General features: G+C 53.6%; 2 protein-coding genes across 6 annotated transcripts in view; one reads left to right on the top strand and one right to left on the bottom strand.

The window, feature by feature from the left end:
* Positions 1-296: 296 nt before the first annotated feature.
* On the top strand, positions 297-6,474 carry MTHFD2 (methylenetetrahydrofolate dehydrogenase (NADP+ dependent) 2, methenyltetrahydrofolate cyclohydrolase). The gene is made up of 8 exons (XM_072917809.1): positions 297-550; positions 1,514-1,698; positions 2,393-2,515; positions 3,091-3,243; positions 3,766-3,873; positions 4,098-4,190; positions 4,491-4,616; positions 5,098-6,474. Exons 1-8 carry the CDS (start codon positions 465-467, stop codon positions 5,286-5,288), a joined length of 1,065 nt encoding a protein of 354 aa, XP_072773910.1. The 5' UTR covers positions 297-464; the 3' UTR covers positions 5,289-6,474.
* Positions 6,475-6,977: 503 nt separating this feature from the next.
* SLC4A5 (solute carrier family 4 member 5) overlaps positions 6,978-26,235 on the bottom strand; it is a 52,987-nt gene continuing 33,729 nt past the window's right edge. For 3 of the 5 annotated variants that reach the window (XM_072917799.1, XM_072917800.1, XM_032752448.3), the window contains 20 exons: positions 25,711-25,766; positions 23,867-24,024; positions 23,691-23,778; positions 23,370-23,524; positions 22,576-22,722; positions 21,643-21,817; positions 21,352-21,485; positions 20,974-21,245; positions 18,466-18,527; positions 17,730-17,930; positions 16,194-16,307; positions 15,246-15,407; positions 14,679-14,857; positions 13,988-14,060; positions 13,753-13,821; positions 12,963-13,136; positions 12,437-12,598; positions 11,294-11,361; positions 7,350-9,421; positions 6,978-7,239 (listed from right to left, as the gene is read on the bottom strand). In XM_072917799.1, the coding sequence (XP_072773900.1) occupies positions 9,259-9,421; positions 11,294-11,361; positions 12,437-12,598; positions 12,963-13,136; positions 13,753-13,821; positions 13,988-14,060; positions 14,679-14,857; positions 15,246-15,407; positions 16,194-16,307; positions 17,730-17,930; positions 18,466-18,527; positions 20,974-21,245; positions 21,352-21,485; positions 21,643-21,817; positions 22,576-22,722; positions 23,370-23,524; positions 23,691-23,778; positions 23,867-24,024; positions 25,711-25,766 (2,612 nt within the window). In that variant the 3' untranslated portion in view covers positions 6,978-7,239; positions 7,350-9,258. Of the gene's footprint in view, positions 7,240-7,349; positions 9,422-11,293; positions 11,362-12,436; positions 12,599-12,962; positions 13,137-13,752; positions 13,822-13,987; positions 14,061-14,678; positions 14,858-15,245; positions 15,408-16,193; positions 16,308-16,884; positions 16,999-17,729; positions 17,931-18,465; positions 18,528-20,973; positions 21,246-21,351; positions 21,486-21,642; positions 21,818-22,575; positions 22,723-23,369; positions 23,525-23,690; positions 23,779-23,866; positions 24,025-25,710; positions 25,767-26,235 lie in introns of all 5 variants that reach the window. The other 2 variants (XM_032752449.3, XM_072917801.1) reach the window with 2 other exon arrangements.

Raw genomic sequence — 26,235 nt, 5'->3', positions numbered from 1 at the left:
CGGGAAGGAACTTTATTGTTATTATTTTATTATTCTTGTATTATTATTCAGGACCAGGGCCAGGACAGGGACAGCCCACCCTGGGGCCTGGCACTTCTCCCAGCCCCATTTCGGGGGTCCCAGCCCCATGGGGAGAGGGCTGTGGGGGGTCCCAGCCCCATTTCGGGGGTCCCAGCCCCATTTCGGGGGGTCCCAGCCCCATTTCGGAGGGGTCTCTAGAGGTCCCAGCCCCATTTTGGGGGTCCCAGCCCCATTTTGGGGGTCCCAGCCCCATTTCGGGGGGTCCCAGCCCCATTTCGGGGGTCCCAGCCCCATTTCGGCGCTTTCCCGCCGCCGCAGGTAAATCCATGAATGAATCACCTTTGGCCGAACCCCATTGGCTGCCGCCGCGGGGGGGGCGGGGCCTGCCGGCTATATAAGCGGCCGGAAGCCGCGCTGCCCTCAGAGCCGCTCCCAGCCCCGCCATGGCCGCCGCGCTCCGGCCGCTCCGCGCCCTCAGCCGCGCCGCGCCGCCGCCCCGCGCCCGCCGCCTGCAGCTCAGCGCCGCCCGGTACGGCCGGGACACCGGGGGACACCGGGGGTGTGCGGGGGGGAGGCGGGGACAGCGCCGGCCGCGCTCCGCCCGGGCCCGGCGCGCTGAGGGCTGCGCGGGGCGAGCCCGGCCCGGTTCGGGCGGGCCCGGCCCGTTCGGGCCCCGCGGCTCCGGGGGCGGCGGGCGGGCCCCCAGCGGCCGCGGTGGGCGCTGCAGGCTGATGAAATCCCGCGGGCGCCTTGCGTGAGGGAGCGGGAGTGAGCGGGACCGGCCCGGGAGCCCGGGAGAGGGATGGAGAGAAAACGGGGTGAGGGGACAGAGACAGCCCCGGTGAGGGATGGAGAGAAAACGGGGTGAGGGGAACCGAGAGAGCCCCGGGTGAGGGGACAGAGACAGCCCCGGTGAGGGATGGAGAGAAAACGGGGTGAGGGGACAGAGACAGCCCCGGTGAGGGATGGAGAGAAAACGGGGTGAGGGGACAGAGACAGCCCCGGGTGAGGGATGGAGATAAACCCGGGTGAGGGGACAGAGACAGCCCCGGGTCAGGGGATGGAGAGAAAACGGGGTGAGGGGACAGAGACCCCCCCCAATCATCCCCCAGAATGAGAGGGACAGAGACCCCCCAGCACTGGGGTGAGAGGGACCCTCTGAGTTAGAAGGGAGACCACCCCTCCTTGATTATTTATTGGTATGAGGGGGACAGAGACCCCCGAGCATTCTCTGGTATGACAGAGACCCCCGAGCATCCCACCCTGCTCCAAACAGTGCTTGCACAACATTCCCAGGCTTGCACAGGGCAGGATTTTGGGGTGTGATCCTGGTGGGCACCTTCCAGCTCGGATATTCCGATTCTGCCCCGTTTGGTGCCAGCTTTGGTGCTGCAGAGGTGCCAAAGGCAGACAGAGCCCCGGGGCCGGAGCCTTTTCCCCTTGCTGTGCTCCATCCCCCCGGGGCTGGCAGAGCTGAGCCTTTCCCCTGCAGGGGTGATGCCGTGGTGATCTCGGGGAGGAAACTGGCCCGGCAGATCCGGCAGGAAGCGCGGCACGAGGTGCAGCAGTGGGTGGCTGCCGGCAACAGGAGACCCCACCTGAGCGTGGTCCTGGTGGGGGAGAACCCGGCCAGCCACTCCTACGTGCTCAACAAAACCAAAGCGGCGGCGGATGTGGGTGAGTGGGAGATTTCCTGCCCCTCTGGTTGGGAATCCTGGATGCTGGCAGCTTTTTTGGGATGCACCCGCCTGCTGGGTTTTCAGCTTCACCCCGAGTTTGGGTTCTGGTGGCTGCCCGGTTGTATTGAGGTGTGGTTAGACGTGATCAGCTGGATCCTTTGGGGCAGGATTGGGGTTTTTCAGCTTTCCCACAGCCAGGAGAAGCACTGGAGGGGATTTTTGGCCTCCTTTCCCCATCTGCCTGGGACACAGCCCCTGTTCAGCAGCCTCGCTGCCCTCTGGCCCCATCCTGCAGTCCAAGGCCCTGCTCAGGGTCAGGGCAATAACTGGTGACATTTAACCTGGCTCTCAACAGCTGGAGCTGAGATTTTGAGGCAAACATCCCTTTTTTAATGTGTTCAGAAAGGCCTCTCAGACTATGTGGGTTTATTTTCATGGCAGCAGCCTTTGCTTGGGTTTCTCCCTACTCTGGCAGGGTCCCAAACCCCCTTTCCCCGGCCACCAGCCCCATAAAATCATCCTCAACAACAAATCCCAAGGCTTGTGAAGGTCTCTCCAGCCTGGGAGCTGCACAAACCCTTCCATCCTCAGCGTGCACCTCCCAGATTTAGCCAGGCAGCAATTTAAATCCACAAACTCTGGGAAAATCTCTCTTTTGTGCCTCACTGACCTGGTGGATTTGGTGATTCCAGGGATCAGCAGCGAGACCATCCTCAGGCCAGCCTCCATCAGCGAGGAGGAGCTGCTGGAGCTGATCGCCAAACTCAACAGCGATGCGGCCGTGGACGGGCTCCTGGTGCAGCTTCCCCTGCCTGGTGAGCAGTTCAGCCCCCGTCCTGCACTCCCACAGAGCTTCCAGGGGCTGCAGGACGGGGAATCCTGCCCTGATCCTCCCCCTCAGCTGCAGCTGCTGCAGGGCTCAGTCTCTGGGCCTGGGATCTATTCCTGTTCAAGGTCACAGCTCCAATTTGGAGTTGCAATTCCAGCTTCGGGCTGGGGGTTGAAATTCCAGTTCAGAGTTCAGGGTCACAGCTCCTATTTGGGGTGACAATTCGAGCTCAAGGCTTGGGGTCAGAGCTCCAGTTTGGGGTGACAATTCCAGCTCAGGCTTTGGGGTCACAGGGTCGCAGCTCCAGTTTGGGGTTGCAATTCCAGCTCAGAGTGACAGTTGCAGTTTGGGGTGACAATTCCAGTTCAGGGTCAGAGCTCTCTTTGAAGTGACAATTCCAGCTCCAGTTTGGGGTCCCAATTCCAGCTCAGGGTCAGAGCGCCATCCCAGGCTTGGGCTCACAAGCACAGCTGGTAGCACAGCTGGCATGGCAGCACAGCTGGCAGCACAGCTGGCAGCACAGCTGGCAGCAGGCCCACCGTGGCCCCCCTGCCCTTGCAGAGCACATCGACGAGCGCAGGGTCTGCAACGCCGTGAGCCCACACAAGGACGTGGACGGGTTCCACGTGCTCAACGTGGGCAGGATGTGCCTGGACCAGGACTCCATGCTGCCAGCCACGCCCCGGGGCGTCTGGGAGATCATCCAGAGGACGGGTGAGAGCTGCTCCTGCTGCTGCTCCTGCTGCAGCTTTTGGGGTTCTGGGAATGCCAGCTCGGGGGAGAGCTGCAGGGCTGCCAGGGTGGGATTTTGGGGTGTCTGTGCAGGGCTCCCAGGGCTCCCAGGGTGGGATTTTGGGGTATCTGTGCAGGGTTCTCAGGTGCAATTTTGGGGTGTCTGTGCAGGGCTCCCAGGTGGGATTTTGGGGTGTCCGTGCAGGGCTCCCAGGGATGCTCAGGATGGGATTTTGGGGTGTCTGTGCAGGGTTCCCAGGGTGGGATTTTGGGGTGTCTGTGTAGGGTTCCCAGGTGGGATTTTGGGGTGTCTGTGCAGGGCTCCCAGGGTGGGATTTTGGGGTGTCTGTGCAGGGTTCCCAGGTGGGATTTTGGGGTGTCTGTGTAGGGTTCCCAGGTGGGATTTTGGGGTGTCCATGCAGGGTTCCCAGGGCCACCTAGGGTGGGATTTTGGGGTGCCCCCGTTGCAGGGCAGCGTGTGAGGCTGTGCTGTGTGCCCCGCAGGGATCCCCACGCTGGGCAGGAACGTGGTGGTGGCGGGCAGGTCCAAGAACGTGGGCATGCCCATCGCCATGCTGCTGCACACCGACGGCCGCCACGAGCGCCCCGGAGGTAGGAGAGAGGGGTGTTCTCTTCCAATATTTTACAACCTCTCTCTGATGAATTTTTTTCCTGATATCCAGCCCTAAACCTCTCCTGGCACAGCTTGAGGCTGTTTTAGCTCAACCTGTTCCTATTTTACCTTTCCACGATGAATTTTTGTCCCAGGGTGCTGGCTGTGAATTCCTGCCCCGTAGGAATGTGCCCCTTGACCAGATTATTCTTTGTCTGCGCAGGTGACGCCACGGTGACGATCTCGCACCGCTACACGCCCAAGGAGCAGCTGAAGCAGCACACGATCCGCGCCGACATCGTGGTGGCCGCCGCAGGTCGGGGCTGGGGGCTCCTGGGGCTGGGGGCTCCTGGCCCTGGAATGTCCTGGGGGGCTCCTGGGGCTGGGGGCTCCTGTGGTTGAGGCAAAACCGCCGCAGTTTTGGGGGGTTCTGCCTTTGGGATGGGGAGCAGCACCTGGCAGGGGAACCCGGGGAGTCGTGGGGTGGGAGGGAAGCCAGCAGGGTCAGGGTGCAGCTCCTGGCTCTGCACAGACACCCCAAAATCCCAGCCTGGGAGCCCTGGGTGCTCTCCAGGCACCCCAAAATCCCATCCTGGCATCCCTGGGTGCTCTCCAGGCATCCCCAACCTGATCACGGCCGACATGATCAAGGAGGGCGCGGCGGTGATCGACGTGGGCCTCACCCGCGTGCAGGACCCGCTCACGGCCCAGCCCAGGCTCGTCGGGGACGTGGATTTCGAAGGTGAGCAGAGCCTTAGGCTCGGCTTAGGATTGGCTCTTTAGGCTCAGGATCGGCTTTTGTGGGCACTGAGGGGACAAAGCCTGGGTTGTGTCCCTGAGTTTGGGGTGCATCCGTGTCCGTCTGCCTCTGCTCCAGCCCTGGCTTGGGCCTTTGGGCCCAGCTTTTTGGGGATCCCAGGTCTGGCTTTTTGTGCTTTTAGGCCCAGTTTTTTGGTACGTTATGGCCTGGCTTTTGGTGTTTTCAGAGCTTTGTGCTTTTAGGCCTGGCCTGGTGCTTTTGGGCCTGTTTTTTTTGCCTTTTGGACCCTTGGTGCTTCCAGGCCTTGCTTGGTGCCTTTAGGCCCAGCTTTTTGGTGCTTTTGGGCCCAGCTTTCAAGGAAAAACCACCCGGCCCCATTCCTAAATCCTTAATCCCGACAGAGCCTGCGTGGCTTCAGGCCGGGTGGCCTCGCCCAGCCCTTAAACCCGGCTTTTCCCCTCAGGGGTGAGGAAGAAGGCGAGTTACATCACGCCGGTGCCCGGCGGCGTGGGGCCCATGACAGTGGCCATGCTGATGAAGAACACCATCATCGCCGCCAAGAAACGGCCCAAAGCCCCCGAGCTCGAGGCTCTGAACGGAGCCGGGCTCAGCGAGGGGCCCCTCAGAGCCGGGCTTAGCGAGGGATCCCTCTGAGCACCACCATCGCTGCCTAGAAACTGCTGAAACCCCCCGAGCTCGGGGCTCTGCCTGCCTAAACTGGGCCAGGCTTAGCGAGGGGCCCCTCAGAGCCGGGCCCAAACACAGGATTTGTTATTTATTGTCTCGCGTGTGGGGCTCGTCCCCACCTGAGCTCACGGGTATTCGTGGAGGCGTGGCTGAGCTGGGACTACCCAAACTCAGCTTTGTGTCTGAGCTGGGACTACCCAACCTCAGTTTTGTGTCTGAGCTGGGACTACCCAAACTCCTCCTGCTTGGTGTTTGAGCTGGGATTATCCAAACTCAGCTCTGTGTGAGCTGGGACTACCCAAACTCAGCTCTGTGGTTGAGTTGGGAGTACCCAAACTCCTCCTGCTTGATGTTTGAGCTGGGATTATCCAAACTCAGTTTTGTTTTTGGGCTAGGATTATCTACACTCCTCCTGCTTTGTTTTTGAGCTGGGATTCTCCACACTCCTGCTTTGTTTTTAGGTTGGGATTATCCGCACTCCTCTTGGTTTGTATCTAAACTCAGTTTTGTGTTTGAGCTGGGGTTACCCACACTCAGTTTTGTGTTTGAGCTGGGATTATTCACACTCCTCCTGCTTTGTATCCAAACTCCTGGTTTTTGTTTGACCCAGGATCATCCAAACTCAGCTTTGTGTTTGAGCTGGGATTACCCACACTCAGCTTTGTGCTTGAGCTGGGATTTGATGCAATTCCCAAATCCTGGCACTCCCAGCTCCCCCTCAGTGCTGGATTTTAGTTTGAGCTCTTCTCTAGAGGAATTACTTGAAAAAATAAAACTAAAATTAAAAATGCAAGCCATACTTGAGTCCTGGGCCTGCGCAGGAGTGCAGCTAGGCCGGGCTTTTCTTGCCCTTGGAAGGGGTGGGGAATTTTGTAAAAGCTTTTTGTGGGACCAAAGAAGCCCCGGGGTGGGGGAGCTTTGCTGGGCTGTGTGGGAGGGGGGAGTACCCAGGGAGTAGCGCTGGCTGCCTGAATAAAGCGGAAAAAAAAAAAAAAAAATAATAAATTAAAACAATAAACTCCTTTTTGTGCCCTGGAACGATTCTTGAGCTGTCCTGGGAAAGGAGCGGGGCTCGCTCTTAATGCTGGGTTTTAAAGCCGGGTTTTAAAGCTGTTTTATTAGTAAAGGTTTAAAGGTTTTATTAATATAATAATGATTTATCATGGTTCTATTATATATATAATGATATATTCTTACATTTTAATAATTATATCTTATATAATTATATAGAATATATGATTATATATTATATGATTATATAATAATATATTATATATAATACATTATTATATATATGATTATATAATTATGTTTTATATTTATATATGCAATTATATATAAAAATATTAATATATTGCATGTATATTTTATATTTCTATATAATTATATATTTTTATATATAATTATATCTATTATATTTCTAGGTAATTATATATATTGTATCTATATTTTAAATAATGTATATTATATAATTGTAATAATTATGTAATTATATAATATAGATATTAGATATAAATATTAAAATATCATAAGATATAATTATATAATAAAATTATGTTATGTTTTATATCATTATTTATATATCTAATTTTATATATGTATGTATAATTCTATGTTTTTATATTTATTTTTTTCAATATTTCAATGCTCTCAGCCTGGTGGTTGGAGGTTTTTATTGGGTTGTGTCAGCGGGAAATACAAATGGTGAACGCGGCGGCGCCGGGCTGGGCCTGGCACAACCCCAAACCTGGGGGGAACCTCCCCAAAAAGGGACAGCCTGAGCCCTGGGCAGGGGGTAGAGAGATTAAACCGGGATTAAATCCTTAAACCTGGCCTTAAACCTGCCCGGAGCACGCTGCAGAGAAAGGGAATTAAACCTGGATTAAATCCTTAACACTGCAGAGTAACAGAATTAAACCTGGATTAAATCCCTAAACCTGCCCGGAGCACGCTGCAGAGTAACAGAATTAAACCTGGATTAAATCCTAAAACCTGCCCGGAGCACGCTGCAGAGAAAGGGAATTAAACCTGGATTAAATCCTTAAACCTGCCCGGAGCGCGCTGCAGCTGGCACGGGGTGGGGACAGGAGCTACAGGAGGGAATCCCGGCAGGGTTTGGCACTGCCAGGACCGGGTTTGGCACTGCCAGGACAGGGTTTGGCACTGCCGGGACAGAGTTTGGCACTGCAGGGACAGGGTTTGGCACTGCCAGGACAGGGTTTGGCACTGCCAGGACAGAGTTTGGCACTGCTGGGCCAGGGTTTGGCACTGCCAGGACAGGGTTTGGCACTGCCTCGAGTCCCCGGAGCTGTGCCAGAACCAAACCAAGAAATGCCCTAAAGAGGAAACAGCCTTTGAGTCTGTGAGATTTGGGGATTCACAGGGGTCAGGTCCAGACCAGTTACAGTGTTGAACTGGTGCCCAGTGCAGTACTGTGTCAGTGGTGTCCCAGTCCCGGAGCTGAACTGGTGCCTGGGGACTCTGGGAGGGAAGAAACGGGATTCATCCAGGAAAAACGGAAGGATTCATCCAGGAAAACCAGAAGGATTCATCCAGGAAAAATGAGAAAAAAATCGATTCCAGCTCTCCCAAACCAGGGCTGGGCCTGGAGAAAAATAAAATTCCTATAAAGCCTCGGCATGGTTGGGAAAAGCTGGAGGGAGCCCGGATCCCCACCTGGGCGGGAAGAGCCCCTCGGGGACCCCAAAATGCCGCTGGGCACCGGGAGGAGCCGCTGGGTGGAACTGGGAGCACTGGGGGCAGGGGCTGGCGAGGGAACTGGGAACGGAGCCCCGGGGCAGCAGAGCCAGAGGGAATCCCTGGAATCCTCCCAGGAGGAATCCTTGAGGGGGGATCCTCAGATTCCTCCAGCCAGGGATTCCTCCAGGGAGAGGATTCCTTAAGAGGGAATCCATGGCTTTCTCCAGACAGAGGATTGCTCCAGGGAGAATCCTTGGATTCCCTCTCAGGGGGTTCCTCCAGGGCTGCAGGGGATGGGGCTGGCAGAGGGGAGGGTGAGGATTTGGGGCCTTTGCTGCAGCCACAGTTCCCATCTCCCTGCAGAAACCAGCCTGGCTTCCCTCAGGAACCATCCCTGACTCCCTGAACAAACCATTCCCAATTCTCTCAGGAATCATTCCCGATTCCCTCGGGAACCGTTCCTGATCCCTGCAGGAGCCAAGGCCCCATTCCCTGCCCGGCTGTCGCCCTTTGTTGCCCTCAGGTGCCAAAACCCATCACCCTGAGCTGCTCCTCCTCCTCCCCTCCCCAGGCCCCTGCTCCTCTCCATCTGCTGTGCCTCTTCCTCCTAATCCCAGGAGCTTCCTCCTCTTCATCCCCATCCTTCTGTTCTTCTCCTTCCTCCTCCTCCTCTCCATCCCAGGAGCTTCCTCCTTTCCAGGGCCAAAATCACCGATTCTACCTTTCATTGCCAAAATCACCGATTCCACCTTTCCTTTGCCCAAAATCACCAATCCCACCTTTCCGGCCCCGTTTCGCCACCAGCGGCTTTGCCTTTGCCCAGTGGGAAGAGAGGGAATTCCGGAGCGCGCGACCCTAAATCCACCGGGGCTCAGACCCTAAAATCCAGTGGGGCTCCGACCCTAAATCCAGCAGGGTTCAGACCCTAAAACCAGTGGGGCTCGGACCTTAAATCCACTGGGGTGTGGGGCTCAGATCCTAAATCCACCGGGGCTCAGGCCCTAAATCCAGCAGGGCTCAGACCCGAAATCCAGCGGGGAGTGGGGCCCTAAATCCAGCGGGGTTCAGACCGTAAATCCACCGGAGCTCAGTCCCTAAATCCGGCGGGGCTCCGACCCCGAATCCGGTGGTGCGGCCGAGCGCGGTCGCTGTGCTGAGCCGGCGGGCGCGGCGCTATCTCTAGAGACACACGGACATACATAATCCTATGGATGTATAAGTTAAACTCGGGCGCGGGTCACAGCGTGGTCTCGCTGCCCATGTCCCGCGGCGCCTTCTCCGTGTCGCTGTCCTCGTAGTCCGACTCCATCTCGATCTTCACCTGCGGCACGGCGCAGACGCTGCGGGAGAAGTTGAAGGCGGGGGAGGACGGGCACGAGATCTTCAGGTGCAGGGTGATGCTGGGGGCAGCAGGGAGAGAGTCAGAGATTTGTTGTGCTTTCAGTCCATTTCCCATGCATTTGTCATGTGTATTTCGTGTATTTTTTCGTGTGTATTTCATATATTATTCCTATATAATTGTCATATATTCATATATTATTCCTATAGACTTTTCATATATTTTCCATACATATTTCATCTATTTTTTCATATGCCTATCTTTTTCCTATAGAATTTTCATCTATTTTCCATATATATTTCATATAATTTTTCATGTATTCATATATTATTCCTATAGACTTTTCATATATTTTCCATATATATTTCATCTGTTTTTTCATATGCCTATATTTTTCCTGTAGAATTTCATCTATTTTCCATGTATTTTCTATTTTTTTAATATATGATTTCTGTATATATTCCATATATATTATTTTCCATATATGTTTTTCATATATGTTTATGTGTGTTTCAAATATTTTTTCATGTATTCATATATTAGTCCCATAGAGTTTTCATCTATTTTCCATATATATTTCATCTATTTTTTCAGATATTCATATATTTTTCCTATAGAATTTTCATCTATTTTCCATGTATTTTCTATTTTTTTAATATATTATTTCTGTATATATTCCATATATATTATTTTCCATATGTATTTTCCATATATTTTTCATGTGTATTTCATATAATTTTTTATGTATTCATACATTATTCACATAGAATTTTCATATATTCATATACTATTCCTATAAAATTTTCACATATTCTTATATTATTCCATATAATATATACATGTATATTTTCCATATATATTTTCCATATATTTTTCCTATATAATTCATATATTATTCCTATATTTTTTCCTATATATTTTCTATATTTTTTCTTTATACTGTCTATATATTTTCATTTTTTCCCTATATATTTTTAATATATCTATTTCTTATATATTTTTCACACATTCATATTTTGTTCCTGTATATTTTTTGTCTGTTTTTCCTATATTTTAATATATTTTTCACATCTATTTTTCCTATATTAATATATTTGGTAGACTGTCCATACATGCTTATATTTTTGGCATTTTCCCTATTTTTAATATATATATATATTTTGTATATATTTTTCACACATTCATATTTTGTTCCTGTATATTTTTCGTCTGTTTTTCCTATATTTTAATATATTTTTCACACCTATTTTTCCTATATTCATATATTTGGTAGACTGTTTATACATGCTTCTATTTTTGGCATTTTCCCTCTTTTTAATATATATATTTTGTATATATTTTTCACACATTCATATTTTGTTCCTGTATATTTTTTGTCTGTTTTTCCTATATTTTAATATATTTTTCACATCTATTTTTCATATATTTGCAAGACTGTTCATACATGCTTCTATTTTTGTCATTTTCCCTATTTTTAATATATATATTTCGTATATATTTTTCACATATTAATATTTTATTCCTATATGTTTTTCCTCAGTTTTTCCTATATTTTAACATATTTTCATATATTTTTCATGTATATTTTTCACATATTAAAGTATTTGGTAGACTGTTCCTACATGCTTATATTTTTGGCATTTTTCCTACCCTTTCTCTCAGATTTGGGAATAATCCATTAACCCTTCTGATGCTCACTGGAATTTTGTTCAATCTTAAGGAGAAACCTGACGAGATTATTTTGTTTTCCACCAAACTCAAAAGGGGGAAGAAACCGCATTGGAACAACCCCAGCGGGGCAAAACCTGGGGGAAATTCCCTCTTCTAACTGCACAAAATTGAATTTATCATTTATAGATTCAACCTTATTAATCAACCTTATAAAAACTGATATTCCCGAAGATGTTCCCGGAATTTCGGGGGTCTCCAGTACCTGCGATCCATGTCCGAGCCGTTCGGGGAGGAGTCAGAGCGCAGAGCTCCGGGTGGAGGCCCTCGTTCCTGGGGGGACACGCAGCTGAAACCCTGCCCAGGGACCCCAAAAACCCCCCCAGACCCCTGGGCCAAAATCACCGTTTCCACCTTTTCTATCCCAAAATCATAAATTGCACGTTTTCTGTCCCAAAATCACCATTTTCACCGTTCCTGTACCAAAATCACCAATCCCACCTTTCTGGGCAGTGGGAGGAGGAGGAAAACTCCCGGGAATTGCAGATTTTGGGGGCAATCAGCGAGAGGAAAAGCCCTGCCAGCAGCAGCTAAAGAGTTAAACTGAGCTGGAGCTCTCTGGGGTCCTGGAATGAACCCCCCAAATTTATTCCGAGTCTTTTTGGTGAACCTGCTCCTTCCCAACCGTAAAACTCCATCACCAGAAGCTTTTGGGGGCTCCAAACCATCCCAAACTCAGAGGATTTTCACAAACCCCCACCAGCACCAGCTCGGAGGTGACAAAACCCACGAGACTCCCGGATTTTTTTGGGTGATTTATGGAAATCTTGGCGATCTTTGGGATGAGCGGTGCTCCGGCAGCTCTGGAGGTGGTGGTTTTTCCCCTGGTGGGTTTCCCTGATCCTGGTGGGTTTTCCCTGGGGGGTTCCCTGATCCTGGTGGGTTTTCCCTGGGGGGTTCCCTGATCCTGGTGGGTTTCCCCCGTCCTGGTGGGTTTCCTGGTGGGATTCCCAGTGGGTTTATCTGATCATGGTGGGTTTATCTGATCCCGGTGGGATTCCCCAGTGGGATTCCCTGATCCCTGTGGATTTCCCCAGTGGGTTTCCCTGATGCTGGTGGGTTTTCTTGGTGGGTTTCCCTGGTGGGTTTCCCCTGTGGGTTTCCCCAGTCCTGGTGGGTTTATCTGATCATGGTGGGTCTCCCTGATCCCGGTGGATCCCCCGATTTCCTTTCTTTGGCCGTGATTTTCCACTTCTGGGACATCCCCTAGATGGAGCCCCTCACTCACACAACCCGCTCCTGCCCTGGAACAGCTCCAGCAGTCCAAGACCTTCATCCCAAACCCAGAGGTTTCCGTGGGAATTCTCCCTCCCCGGTGTCCTGGAGGCCCCGGTGACCCCACACCCACCTCCTCATCACTGCTGCTGTCGCCTTTGTTGCCTTTTTTCTTCTTTTTCTTGTCGTCCTCCTTCTTCTTCTCCTTCTCGGGGATGATGTTGTCGATCCAGGCCAGGTCGTGCTGGGAGAAGACGAAATCCAGGAGCCGCCTGACCAGGATCAGGGCCAAGATCTGACAGGGGAGAGGTCCAAGGTGGCTCAACCCAAGATCTGGTGGTGACCACCAAGGCAAAAATCCCTTAAATCCCCAAAAAACCCTCTGGAGCGAGGATGGCATTGCCCATGATGCAGAAGATGATGGTGGCCATGGTGGAACTATGCCAAAAATTTCATTAAATCCCAAAAAACCCCATTTGGATCATGATGGGATTACCATGACGGGGAAGACGATGGTGGGACCGTGCCAAAAATCCCAAAAAACCCCTTTGGATCATGGGTGGGGTTACCATGATAGGGAAGAGGATGGCAGCCATGGTGGAACCACACCAAAAATTACATTAATCCCAAAGAAACCCTCTGGATCGTGATGGGATTACCATGACGGGGAAGATGATGGCGGCCACGGTGGATTTGAGGATCCAGAGCACGGCCAGGCAGACGATCTGCACCAGGGTGAAGAGGTGGATGCGGCGCAGCGGGACGTGCCGCAGGAACACGTAGTCGGGCTGGTGCTTGGCCGGCATCAGGAAGAGCTTGCAGCGATCCCAAAACTGCCCGGGGAGGAAGGTCTGTGTTAATCCTCAGCCCCACCCCTAAAAAAACCCTTTTTTAGTCCCCAAAATGTAGGAAGAGCTTGAACTGATCCCAAAACTGCCAGGGGAGGAAGGCCTGGGGTTGATCCTCAGCCCCACCCCTCAGGCTGCTCAGGAAAAGTCTCTTTCATTCCCCCCAAAATGAATTTCCAGGTTTTTGGTGTTTCTCAGAGGGTTTTGGGTCCCATCTGCTGTCCCACATGTGGAAATTTTGGAGTAAAAATTCTCCTTTTGGAGCCAGTGTGGGACAGTCTGTGGCCAGTGAGGAGGAGGAGGAGGAGGATGAGCAAGAGGAGAAGGAGGACAAGGATGAGAATGACAAGGATGAGGATGAGGAGGATGAGGGGGGTGAGGAGGATGAGAAAGCAGGAGATGAAGACAAAGAGGATGAGGAGAAGGAGAATGAGGAGGAGGGAGGAGGATGAAGATGAAGAGGATGAGGATGACAGAGGACGAGGAGGATGAGGACAAGGAGAGGAGGACAAGGAGGATGAGGATGACAGAGGACAAAGAGGATGAAGAGGAGGACAAGGAGGATGAAGAGGAGGAGGAGCCAAGGAGGAAGGGCACTCACCTGGATGCCGTTCAGCGACGCCACGCCCATGTAGAGGAAGACTCCGTAGAGCACCGGCATGGGGATGTACTGGGAACGGAACCAGCACGGCCCTGAGCCGGGGATGGCGGCTCCGGGCCAGGGATGGGGACAGGGACAGGGACAGAGGGCCAGGGCCAGCGCTGGAGGTCACCAGGATGGGGCAGGGTCCAGCTTTTCATCCCCATGTCCCCAGCTCTCTGTTGGAATGTTTTACCTTCAGGATAGGAGCCAGGAAAACCGAGATGCCCGTGAGAACGAAGACGATGATGCCGGTCACCCTCTGCTCCCTGGAGCGGGGACAGCAGCAGGGTCAGCCCGAGGAACCGCCCAGGAACCACGGGGTCACCAGTGGGAACGGGAGTGACAATCCCACCCTGGCCCTGCTGGCCTTGGTGTCCCCAGGACAGGACAATCCCTCCCTGGCCACGCTGTCCCTTGTCCCCCCAGGACAGGGATGTCCCCCCACCTCCAGGACACCACCAAGACCCACCTGGAACCCCAGGACCCACCTGACCCCCAGGAACTGTCCCTGGTGTCCCCCCAGGACCCACCTGACCCCCAGGAACTGTCCCTGGTGTCCCCCAGGAACTGTCCCTGGTGTCCCCCAGAACCCACCTGACCCCCAGGAACTGTCCCTGGTGTCCCCCCAGGACCCACCTGACCCTCAGGAACTGTCCCTGGTGTCCCCCAGGACCCACCTGACCCCCAGGAACTGTCCCTGGTGTCCCCCAGGACCCACCTGACCCCCAGGAACTGTCCCTGGTGTCCCCCCAGGACCCACCTGACCCCCAGGAACTGTCCCTGGTGTCCCCCCAGGACCCACCTGACCCCCAGGAACTGTCCCTGGTGTCCCCCAGGCCCCACCTGACCCCCAGGAACTGTCCCTGGTGTCCCCCAGGCCCCACCTGACCCCCAGGAACTGGGGCTGCTCCCCCGGGGCGCTGGTCTCGGTCTCCATCTTGAGGCTGTCGATGTGGGCGATGGAGATGACGGTGGCGGCCACGTACCAGGGCAGCCCCATGAAGGAGCACACGGCCATCAGGATGCCCACCCAGAACAGGTCCAGGTGGTACCCGGCTGCCTTCTGCAACACAGCACGGGGGCCTGGTGTCACCCCACGCTGATATGGGGCACACGGTGTCACCCCAAAGTGCCCTGTGTCACCCCAAAACACCCGGTGTCACTGTGATGTGCCCCACGTGGACATAGGGCACCCTGTATCACCCCATATCATCCCATACCACCCTGAATTACCCCATGTCACCCCACATCCCCCCGTATCACCCCAAATCACTCTGTAGCACCCCATATCAGCCTCCTGCCCCCCGTTTCCCACAGAACTTCACCTTCCAAGCCCTCCATCACCCCAAACCCACACCTTGCTGAGGCCAGGGGTAGCCCCCAACACCACCATAAACCTGGGTGCTCTGGGGGATCCGTGGGGTGCCCTGGGGGATCCCCCGGGGTCTCACCCGCAGCTTGTGCTCCTTCCTGTTGACGATGACGGCCGTGATCTGCTGGTCCATGAAGATGAGGATGGTGACCAGCAGGGCGGGCAGGGCGCTGGCCAGGTACACCCACCACGGGTTCTTCCCGAAGGGGAACACGAACCAGCCCCGGTCCACGCGCGTGGGCTGGGGAGACAACGGGCTCAGAACCTCGGGAATGGGCTCGGAACCTCGGGAACGCAGCATGGGTTGAGAAAACCTGAGGGGTGGCACTTGGGGACAACCCCAGCCCAGATCCATCCTAAATCCTGTGCCCCAAACCGCCCCCAAATCCTTATTGGGATTGCCATTGGGATCCTGATTGGGATTTCCACTGGGATCCTCATTGGGATTTCCATTGGGATCTTCACTGGGACCCTCATTGGGATCCCCAGTGGGATCCTTATTGGGCTTTCCATTCGGGTTCCACATTGGGATCTTCATTGGGATTTCCATTGGGATTCTTATTGGGATTTCCATTGGGATCCCCATTGGGATCTTCACTGGGATCCTCACTGGGCTTTCCACTGGGATCCCCCTTGTGGTCCTCATTGGGATCCCCCTTGTGGTCCTCATTGGAATACCCCTTGGAATCCTCATTGGAATTCTCATTGGGATCCCCATTGGGATTTCCATTGGTGTCCTCATTGGGATCCTCATTGGCATTTGCACTGGGATTTCCATTTGGGATCCTCACTGGGATTTCCATTGGGATCCTCATTGGGATTTCCATTGGGATCCCCATTGGGATTTCCATTGGCATTCCCATTGGGATTTCCATTGGGGTCCTCATTGGGATCCTCACTGGGATTTCCATTTGGGATCCTCACTGGGATTTCCATCGGGATCCTCACTGGAATCCCCACGTCACCCCCTGGATGGGGGAGGGGGAATCCTTCGGGACTGGGGTTTTGTGGAGCTCTGGTTTTTTACCTTGAAGTCGGTAGGCACTTGGAGCTTTGGGGTGTTGAGTCCGAAAAGCACATCCAGCCCCACAAACATTAGTATGGACATAAAGATCGAGAAGTCGCTAATGAGCTTACGGAGCTGCCGGCCACGGGGCAGAGAGAGAACAGGGGGGAAATGGCAAAAAGGGAGGGAAAACGGCAAAAAAAGGAGGGAAAATGGCAAAAAAGGGAGAGGAAACGGCAAAAAAAGGAGGGAAAATGGCAAAAAAGGGAGGGAAACAAAAAAAGAAGGGGAAACCAAAAAAAGAGAAGGAAAACAAAAAAAGAAGGGAAAACCAAAAAAAGAGGAGGAAAACAACAACAAAAAAAAAGAGTAAAACAACAAAAAATTAGGAAAAACAAAAAAAGGAGAAAAAAAGGACAAAAAAAGGAGGAAAAACAAAAAAGGGAGGAAAAAGAGAGAAAAAACCAACAAAAAAGAGAGGGGGAAAGGAGGAAAAGCAATAAATAAAGGAGGAAAAACAACAAAAAAGGGAGAGAAAGAAAGGAGCAAAAACAAAAAAGGAGGATAAACAACAAGAAAGGGAGGAAAGAAAGTCAGAAAATTAGAATCTGTTAGAATAGACCAAGTAGCTTTTCAGGAGGTGCCTGGAGCTGCGAGATTCCCAAAAAAACCTGGAAAAAGAGCGTGGGAGAGGAGAGGAGGGAGGCCGAACCTTGATGATACTGGGGATGTGGAGTTTGGGGGTGTCCAGGCCGAAACAGGCGTCCACGGCACAGAAGAGCAGGATGGAGAAGACATTGGAAAAATCAGCAATGAAAGCCCTGACCTGGAGGCAAGACAGGGAAACAGGGTTGGAGAGGAATTCATGGGGTGAGGAGGGGATTAATGGGGTGGGAAGGGGATTAATGGGATGGGAAGGGGAATTAATGGGGTTGGAAGGGTAATTAATGGGTGGGAAGGGAGCTTGTCCAGGTCTCTGTGGATGTCCCCAATTGGGGATTGTCCAGGATTGTCCCTTGGTGTCACCTGCAAACCTCCCGAGGTGCCCTTGACTCCTTGGGAGTTAATGAGCACATTAATTAATGCTGGCCCTGACAGGGAGCCCTGGGCACTGCTGGGCACTGGGCACTGGGCACCATCAGACCCTGGGCTGGTGCCCACTTCCCTGTGGGTGAGACCATCCCATCCATTCCTCATCCATCATCCCACCCATTCCTCCTCCATCATCCCATAAATTCCTCGTCCACCATCCCATCCATTCCTCATCCATGATTCCACAAATTCTTGTTCATCAATTGTCCCCCCATTAATTGTCCACCATTAATTGTCCCCCATTAACCCAACTCCAACTCCAGTTGGAGAGGAGGATGCCATAAAAACCTCATAGAATCCCAAAAATCAGGGCCTAAAACCTCGGGGAGGACCCCGGTCGTGGCCAAATCCTCCTAAAAACCGGGATTTTTGTTCCTGGAGTTCTTTGCCTCCACCCAAACCCAGCAGCTCCCGTTTGCCCTCATTTCTGGGAAAGGGTCTGGCAGAATTTGGTTCTTTCCTCACCTTGGTGGGGAAGTAGCGGCTGAATTTGAACTTTTTCAGGGTCAGGGTCATGGAGTAGGTGCCGAAGAAGAGGATGAAGGACATGAGGGCCAGGTCGGGCACGAATTTGCAGGATTTTCCCACTAAGCTGCCGCCGTATTTGAGACATTCCTTCTTACTCAGCTGGGTCCAGTCCAGAGCTGTGAGGTTGAGAGCATTGGACTGGCGAGAGACCCCAAAAAAAGCAAAATTAGTAAAATTTGGAATTATTATGGCATGCAGGGAAAGGGGGAAATTCAGCCCAAATCCAGTAAAACTGGCATTTTTAAGGTGCTGCATGGAAAGAAAGGGGAAATTCCTCTCCAAACCCCAAATTTTGTACTTTTAGGATCACATTGTCTAAGAAAAGGGAAATTTCACAACTGAATTGAGCAAAATCAGCATTTTTAGCAACTGCAGCTTGCCAAAAAAGGACATTTCCTGCTCAAACCCCCAAAAAGAACAGTTTGAGCTGTTTCAGCACTCAAGGAAAAGTGAATTTCCAGAGTTTTGGGGACACCCAAAACCACAGGAAAACTGCAGAGCTGATACAAATTTGGGAAAAGCGTGGATTTGGTGCTGCTGAGCCCTGCTGGGAACCCAAATTTGAGTTCCCCTGACTCCGAGCTGGCCCATCCTTCTCCGGGGTGCTGCAATCCCCCGGATCCGCCCTCCCTGATCCCGAATTTCCCCGGGATGAGCGGATCCCGGTGCTTACCAGAGACACATTAGTGGTGTTCGGTGCCACCGGAGCTGGAGCATCGAACGAGGTCGCGTTGGCTGCGGGAGAGGAGTCGGTTATTCAGGTTTTGGGGCTAAACCCAAACTTTTGGGAGCTTTAGGGCATCACCACCAGCTGGGCTTCGCCTGCTGAGCCCGGCAGGGATTGGCATCCCAGATTTTTGGGGGGAAATCCCCATTTCTAACCTCTCCCTGATTAATCCCATGTGCCGGGGAGGACGCGGCGGCTTCTCCCTGTGGGGCTGGCAAGGGCCGGGGCCAGAGGGGATTTTTTGGGAGTTTCCCATTCCTAAAATTTCCAGGAGCTTCCTAGGGAAGCCTCCAGGAATGGGGTGGACTTAAAACCACGGGGGTGGAAGGCTGTGAAAGCAGCCTGGGGTGGCTTTTATTTCTTTTTTTTTGAGAGGCAGCACCCAAATCACGCCCAATTTGCCTTTTTTAAATTATTATTCTTGGTTTTTTTAATTGTTTGGGGCTGTTTTGGTGTCACCGGTGCAAAATTCCGTCTTTTCGAGCCCCGGCACCTTCTCCTCCTCGGCTCTTCAGGCGACGCAGCTCCAGGAGCACCCCAGGCACCTCTTGGGTGCCCCTAAAAGAGGGAATTCAGGAATTCTGGGAATTCCGGGACAGCTTTGCTGCCCCCCTCTTCCATCCTCTTCACCCAGTGGGAATTTCAGCGCCGGGGATTAATGAAGGAGAGGCTGGGCTAGGACAGAGAGCCTGGGGCTGCCCTAAAAACAAAGCCAGCCCTAAAAACATCGGTTTTGTTCTCATTCCTCTCCTCCACAACCTTTTCTTTTTTCACAAACCCTATTTTGGGGTTTCTCCACCTCTAAAGGGCGGCACGGCACCGATAGGGTTAAAGAGAGGAGCCCTAAGGGCTCTACACAAACCTTTTTGGAGAGAGAGAAAAGTCAAATACACGGGGAAAAAAAATAACAGCGGAACCCCCCCGTGGGGGGAGAGTATCAAATATTAAAATAGTTTTAATATTTAGAAGGTGATACTCACTTGAGTTTGAAATCAGCCCCAATTGATGTGTGCAGCAGAGACAAATATGGGACAAATCAGTTATAATAATCAAAAATCAGCAGGGGTGGAGAAAAAAAAAAGGGAATTAAAAAAAAAATTAAGGACGGAGAGGGGAATAAACATCATTTATAGAGGGAATTTAAATCCAGCCTGGACACCACTGCGGGGTCGGGGATCGGGGTGCGGACGCCTCCGCGCTGCTCGGGGTTTGCTCGGGGTGGGGGTTTGGAGAAGGGGGAGACCTCCCTGGAGGCTGAAGGCTCCTCCCACGGGAGCTGCCGGCGCATCCCGGGGTGCTCACGGCTCTGTCCGGGAATTCCGGCTCCGGGGGCTCCGTCGTGGCTCTCTGCGGCTCGGGTTTGGGGGAGGAACGGGGTCGGTCTCGGTGCTGCTCGGGGGTCTCGGTTCCCAGCGGGATCATGGTGCTCACGGAGGGGTGGAGGAGCAGGAATTGGGAAAAATGCAAAATTCAACCCAGTGGCTGCGACTGGCACAGGTGGGAGCTCTCCTTGGAGTGGCAGATGCCTTGGAATGCCTTGGGTGGAGGGTCTTGGGTGCTTCGCTTGAAGGAAGGACACGGGCAGAACTTCACCATCACCTTCATCCACCATCACCTTCATCCATCATCATCTTCTTCCACGGTGACCTTCATCCATCATCATCTTCATCCACCATCATCTTCATCCATCACCATCTTCATCCACTGTCACCTTCATCCACCATGACCTTCACCTACCATGACCTTCATCCACCATCATCTTCCACCTTCACATCCACGCACTGTCAGTCTCCTCTGGCTGCAGCTGGTGCTCCCCAAAATTGGGGGTTTTGACCCAAATCCAGCTCCTGGGAGAGCAGCCGCTCGCTGCCGTGAGCCTGAAGCTGTCTCTGCTCCTGTCCAGGAGCGCTCGAGCTCCGCAGTTCGGATCTGGGATCGTCCAGGACCCAAGAGCAAAACCATGGAAGGACCTTCTGCTCAGAGCCTTCGGCCTCTCCTTTTGGAAAAGGAGTGGGAAAAGGAGGAGAACCGTCCATGGAGGTTCCACACCCAGCTGGGACATCCCGGGGTGTCGCAGACACCGCAGAGCACAGAACCACCCCAAGTGTTTCCTGGACCTTCGGTTTCCATCGGCAGCAGGCTGGAGTGACCCGAAATGTCCTTTTTATTCTTCCATAATTCCATAATTCCTCCTTATCCATATCCAGGTCTGGCTGCTCCAGGCTGAGATCCCGACTCTCTGTCCGCTGCATCCCGGGAAGCGCCGAGTCCTTCACCCAAGGGGGACGAGGCTCTTCCTCCCTCTCCACAACCCCCTCGAGGATGGTGAGGACGAGGTCTCTGCAGCCCAGGTCTCCTCGCACGTCCCGGGCCGGCGATCCCGTGGGATTCATCCACGCCAGGACCCTCCTCCCACCCCTGGCTCCTGCCCGGGCGGCCCCGGGGTGAACTCACCTGGGTCGGGGGCGACGCACTCGCACTTGTACATGGTCACGTAGTCGGGCTTGAAGTCGGAGTTGATGGGGTAGTACTTGAAGGCCCCGATCATCTTCTTGATGGCGTCGTAGATGAAGATGAAGCTGATGAGGGTGGAGAAGCCCTCCTCGGTGAAGCGCGTGATGTACTTGATGATGAAGCTGGCGTCGGTGGCCACCAGGATAAGGCACTGCAGGGCCGAGTGCAGCCCGATCCACAGGCGGAATTCCATGTAGTCGATCCCGTTGCCTCTGGAAGAGGGGACACGCGGCCCCGTGAGAGTGGCGGGGGGCTGGGGACACGCTCCAACCCCGCGGGGACAGGCCCTGGTGGCCCCTGGGGTGGCCCAGCACTCACTTGCTGAAGTCAAAGAGCAGCTTCTCGAAGATGAGGATGGGGCCGGTGCTGCTGAGGATGATGAGGGGCTGCCCGGCGAAGAGGCAGAACATGGAGCCGGCCATGGCCGTGCCCAGGAAGCTCTCCATGACGCCCTGGGGACGGAGCAGAGGTGGGTTACGGGGGTGCCAGCCCACACCACGTCCCCCCCAGTGGAGATGGGGCTGAGGGACCTCGGCCTGGGCCTGCCCAGGATCCCACCCCACTGACCCCACCCTGCTGCTCCCCAGGCCGGTGACACCCGGGCCACACCTGGTAGTTGTCGGTGGCGTCGCCCAGCAGCCCGCCGAAGGTGATGGCGTTGGTGATGCAGCCCAGGTAGATGAAGAGGATGGCGGAGATGGACTGGATATGGAAACCTTCGTAGAAGTCACTCGGGAACCAGGGCAGCTTCCTCTTGATATCCAGGTAGAGGCCACCACAAAACCTGTGGAGACACCGCCAAGGGCCTGGTGACTTCCAGCAAAACAGAATCACGGCGTCCTGGAGTGTTTTGGGTTGGGAGGGACCTTAAATCCCACCCCATCCCACCCCTGCCATGGCAGGGACACCTCCTTCTGTCCCAGGGGGCTCCAACCTGGCCTGGGACATTCCCAGGATGGAGCAGCCACAGGTCCTGTGGGAATTCCATCACAGCCAGGAATTCCTGCCCAATATCCCATTTAAACCTCCCCTTTCCCAGTGGGAAGCCATTCCCTGTGTCCTGTCCCTCCATCCCCTGTCCCCAGTCCCTCTCCAGCTCTCCTGGAGCCCTTTTAGATGCTGGAATGTGCTGGAAGCTCTTCCTGGAGCTTTCCCTTCTCCAGGTGACCATTCCCAGATTGGCTCCAGAGCAGAGAGGCTCAAGCATCCTGGAATCCTGGAATGGTTTGGGTTGGGATTTGCCCTAAAAGCCCCTCAGTCCCACCCCGGGACACCTCTCACTGTCCCAGGGGGCTCCAAGCCCCGTCCAACCTGGCCTTGGGCACTTCTGGGGATCCACAGCTGTTCTGGTCAGCTGGGGGATTTATAAATATTGACCAGAAATGGAATTTATACACAGACACTCCAATAGTGTGGTGCTGGTGCTGCCAGGAACCCCTTCCCACTGGGATTTCACCCCAGGAGGAGCCGCAGGAGATGTTGATGGATCCCAGAGGATCCATCTGGAAAACTGCAGGATTTTGGGGGTGGCTCCTTGCTCACCTGCCCGTCCAGGCCAGCTCCTCCCCGATCTCGTGGACTTCGGGCATCTCGCCATCGTCGCTGCCGCCTCCACCGCCACCACCGGCGCCCGCCCCGCCAGCCGCGCCGTTCATCTGCCCCACCTCGTTCAGCGAGAACACCGACTTCCTGCGGGACAGCGGCACCAACTCGGACCCGCCCCGGCACCGCCGGATGGGCACACCCGGACCAGCCCCGCCCGCTCGGCAGCGCCAGATCAACACCGCCAGATCGGCACCGCCGGATCGGCACCACCAGATCAGCTCTGCCGGATCAATACCACTAGATTGGCACCACTGGCTCAACATTGCCAGACTGGCACCACCAGATTGGCACTGCTGGATCAGCACCACCAGATTGGCACTGCCAGATTGGCACTGCTGGATGGATTGGCATCACCAGATTGGCACTGCTGGATCAGCGCTGCCAGATCGGCACCAGTGTGAGGACCATGGCCTTGGCAAAGCTCTGAGCCTGCACTGAGACTGGGTTTTGGGGTGAATTTGCCAGATCCAGAGCTGGTTTGCTCAAATTGTGGAGCCCTGGGTTGGGTTGGGTTGGGTTGGGTTGGGTTGGGTTGGGTTGGGAGGGACCTCAAGGATCACCCAGTTCAACTCCTGGCCTGGGCAGGGTCAGCTCCCGGTAAAAGCTGTCCCAGGAGAGCGGAACCGAGCCCTGCTGCAATCCCAGCACTTCTGGAACATCTGGAGGGGTTACTTCCAGGGATGAAGCCAAGCAAGGCTCTTCCCCCCCAGAGCTGGTCCAGCCCCACCCACCTCTTCTCAGCTGAGGGCACTTTTTTGGGAGGCTCGATGCGGATGTTGGGGTCCCACTCGCCAGGTGGGAGGACGATCACCTCGTCCAGGAACTCGTCGATGCCGGCGATCAGGTCCTCCCTGTCCCGGGCTTTGTAGGCAACGTCGCTGAAGAGCTGGAGATGGACACAGGACAGGGGTCAGCCTGGCCGTGGCCTCCAGCCCCACGTCCTCCTGGGGGTTCCAACCTCAATTTTTGGGGTGATAAGGCAGAAATTGCTTTTTTTTGCTGGGTTCTGAACCAGGGGGTCCCGAAGGAAGGCCGGGCTGGCCTCAACTCACATCATCCACCATGAGCGTGGCGATGGCCCTGCCGATCTCGTTGTAGGACTTGGCTTTTCCTGCTGGACCCAGGAGAATGAAGAGGAATCTGGGGAGGGAAAGGTGCCGCCGTGGTGGCCACCTCGGAGCTGTGGGGCCACCAGAGCCCTCAGGACGGGCTCGGGGACAGCGCTCACCTGGTGGGGACGGGCACCTCCGTCACGCCCCCCAGCATGGTGGCTTGGAGCAGCCGCACGAAGGCCACGAAGGGCTTCTCCAGGAACTCCACCTCCCCCACCAGCACATTGGAGGCCTCGGCATCTTTGGGGATCTTCTTGATGAACTTGTTCTTCAGCTGTTGGGAAAGGCAAGTTCGAGGAAGGGATTAGCTGCCAAAATTTGGCTTTTCCCTCTTTTTTTTTTTTTGTTGAAGCCTCAGGCTCCAAGATTTCACCTCTGGTTGTCCCAGGACTCCCAGAGGTGGGGACTGAGGAGCCACATCTGGGATTCAGCCAGCAAAAATTCACAAAACCAAATTTCTTTGGAAATATGGCTAAAACCAAGAGTAAACCGCACCCCTGGGGCTCCACAACCCAACTAGCAACGTTTGGTTTGGCTCTCCTGGGGTTTCAAAAAACTCCCTGAAATCCCCCTGTGGAAAACTCGAGCCAACCCCAGGGCGGCTGCAGGAACATTTCTGGAGTTTATTTGCAGCCCTTGATGGCACAGAATGTTTTGGTGCCTCGCTCCTCCCCAGCCCCATTCTGGGAGCTGGAACAAACAATGGGAGGAGGAAAACCTCATCCATGGATTTATCCCCCAGGACTCTTCTCCCCCGCAGCTCTTTTCATTAGGAGCCTAAAAGGGTTCAATAGGCAGCGGGCAGGGAGTTAGGATAATCTATATGGCAGCATGAGGGGAGGCATGTGAGCGGGCAGCCGCCTCGCCCGGCCTAATCTTCTAAATCCAAATGGAAAAAAACAAAAAAAAATCATCATCATAATAAAGCAACTCCTCCAGTCCTGCTGGAATAAGAGCAGGAGTTACCAGTGGCCACTAAGCTTCATGTAACACTTAAAAAGTCCCTTTGTAGTGGGCCTAATAGGGCGATTAAACCTAAATGCTTTGCATATTTTGGGATTAACCCTCCGAACCCCATTGCTGGGGGGGATGTTTGGGGTTCCTGAGTGCCTGAGTGGGCACTGGATTAGTTTTGGAAGGTGGCCTGGAAACCTTCGTGGTGTCCCCGTCCCGTGGCTCCCGGCAGAACATGGATTTCCATCCATGAAATCCAAAGAAATAAAACATTACTTACTGTGTTCGGACTTGCCCTACATCATCACCCCAGGTAAGCCCAGCGAGGACATCCCGGGGGAAAAGAAAGTTTTTATCTCATCCCATTCCCTAAAATCCCAAAGATCCCATTCCCTAAAATCCCAAAGCAAGTTTTTATCCCATTCCATTCCCTAGAATCCCACGGGGTTGGTGATCCTGCCTTCAGCTTATGGTGGAATCAGGAACAGAAACAAAGCAAAGCTGATACAAGGAACCAACCACTCCCAGAAGAAGAACAGGAACAGGAGAAAATCCCACTGACCCATCCCATCCCCAAGGTGGGATCTGCTTCCCAGCTCCCTCCTACAACAATCCCAGGAGGAAAAGCTGCTCATGGCCTCTGCGCTGAGCTTTGCCTTGAGAAAAAACAGATCTTTTTTGCCTCAGAAAAACCAGATCCCACCCCAAATTCCAGCCCCTCACCCCCAGAGCCGAATCCCTGTGTGCAAACCCAAGAGCTCGGGGGGATTTGCCACCCTCTCCCTTCAGGATTCCCACACTTCCAAGCAGATCCTGCGGATCTGGAGGGAATTTCTGCCCCACCTTGATGGATTTGGGCTCCTGGCTCGTCCCCACAGGGATCAATCCAGCAATTAACTGCCCTAATTAGGGATTGGTGCGGGTATCGACCCAGCCACGGCTCACGTGGAGCCGACAGCCCCAGAGCCCAGCGGGGACCGCGTCGGGATTTTGGGATTTTGGGTACCTGGTCAGTGCTGGGTGTGTCCGAGATGTCGTTCATGCTCCGGCTCTGGGCGTGACCTGGAGGGAAGGGAGGGAATTGTGAGGAAAAGGCACCCCAGGTGCCAGGGGAAAACTTGGTGGGAAAAGCCAGGGAAAAATGTGGTGGGAAAAGCCAGGAGAAAACCTGGTGGGAAAAGCAAAACCTGGTGGGAAAAGCTACCCCAGGTGCCAGGAGAAAACCTGGTGGGAAAAGCCAGGAGCAAACCCGCTGGGGAGAATCCTTGCAAAGGAATAAAATATTGCTGACTGCATCTGGGCTTGCAAAGCAGCGGCAAAACTCCCTCAATGGGAGCAATTCCAGTCTCAGCTCCCAGGTTCCTTGGGATTTCCCACCCATCCTCTCCCAGCCAAGCAATCTTTTAGGATTCCCTCCCTCTTCCAAGCCTTCCCTCCCTAAAGACTCTAAGGAATATTTTCCTTGTGTTCCAAGGAATTATTTGGCATTGCAGGGAATCATATGGTGTTGCAGGGAACCATGTGGCATTGC

The sequence above is a fragment of the Taeniopygia guttata genome, chromosome 22 (assembly GCF_048771995.1).
Source record: "Taeniopygia guttata chromosome 22, bTaeGut7.mat, whole genome shotgun sequence".
Classification (NCBI taxonomy): Eukaryota; Metazoa; Chordata; class Aves; order Passeriformes; family Estrildidae; genus Taeniopygia; species Taeniopygia guttata.
Note: the sequence above shows the minus strand (reverse complement) of the source record. Positions and strands in the feature narration are given on the sequence as shown.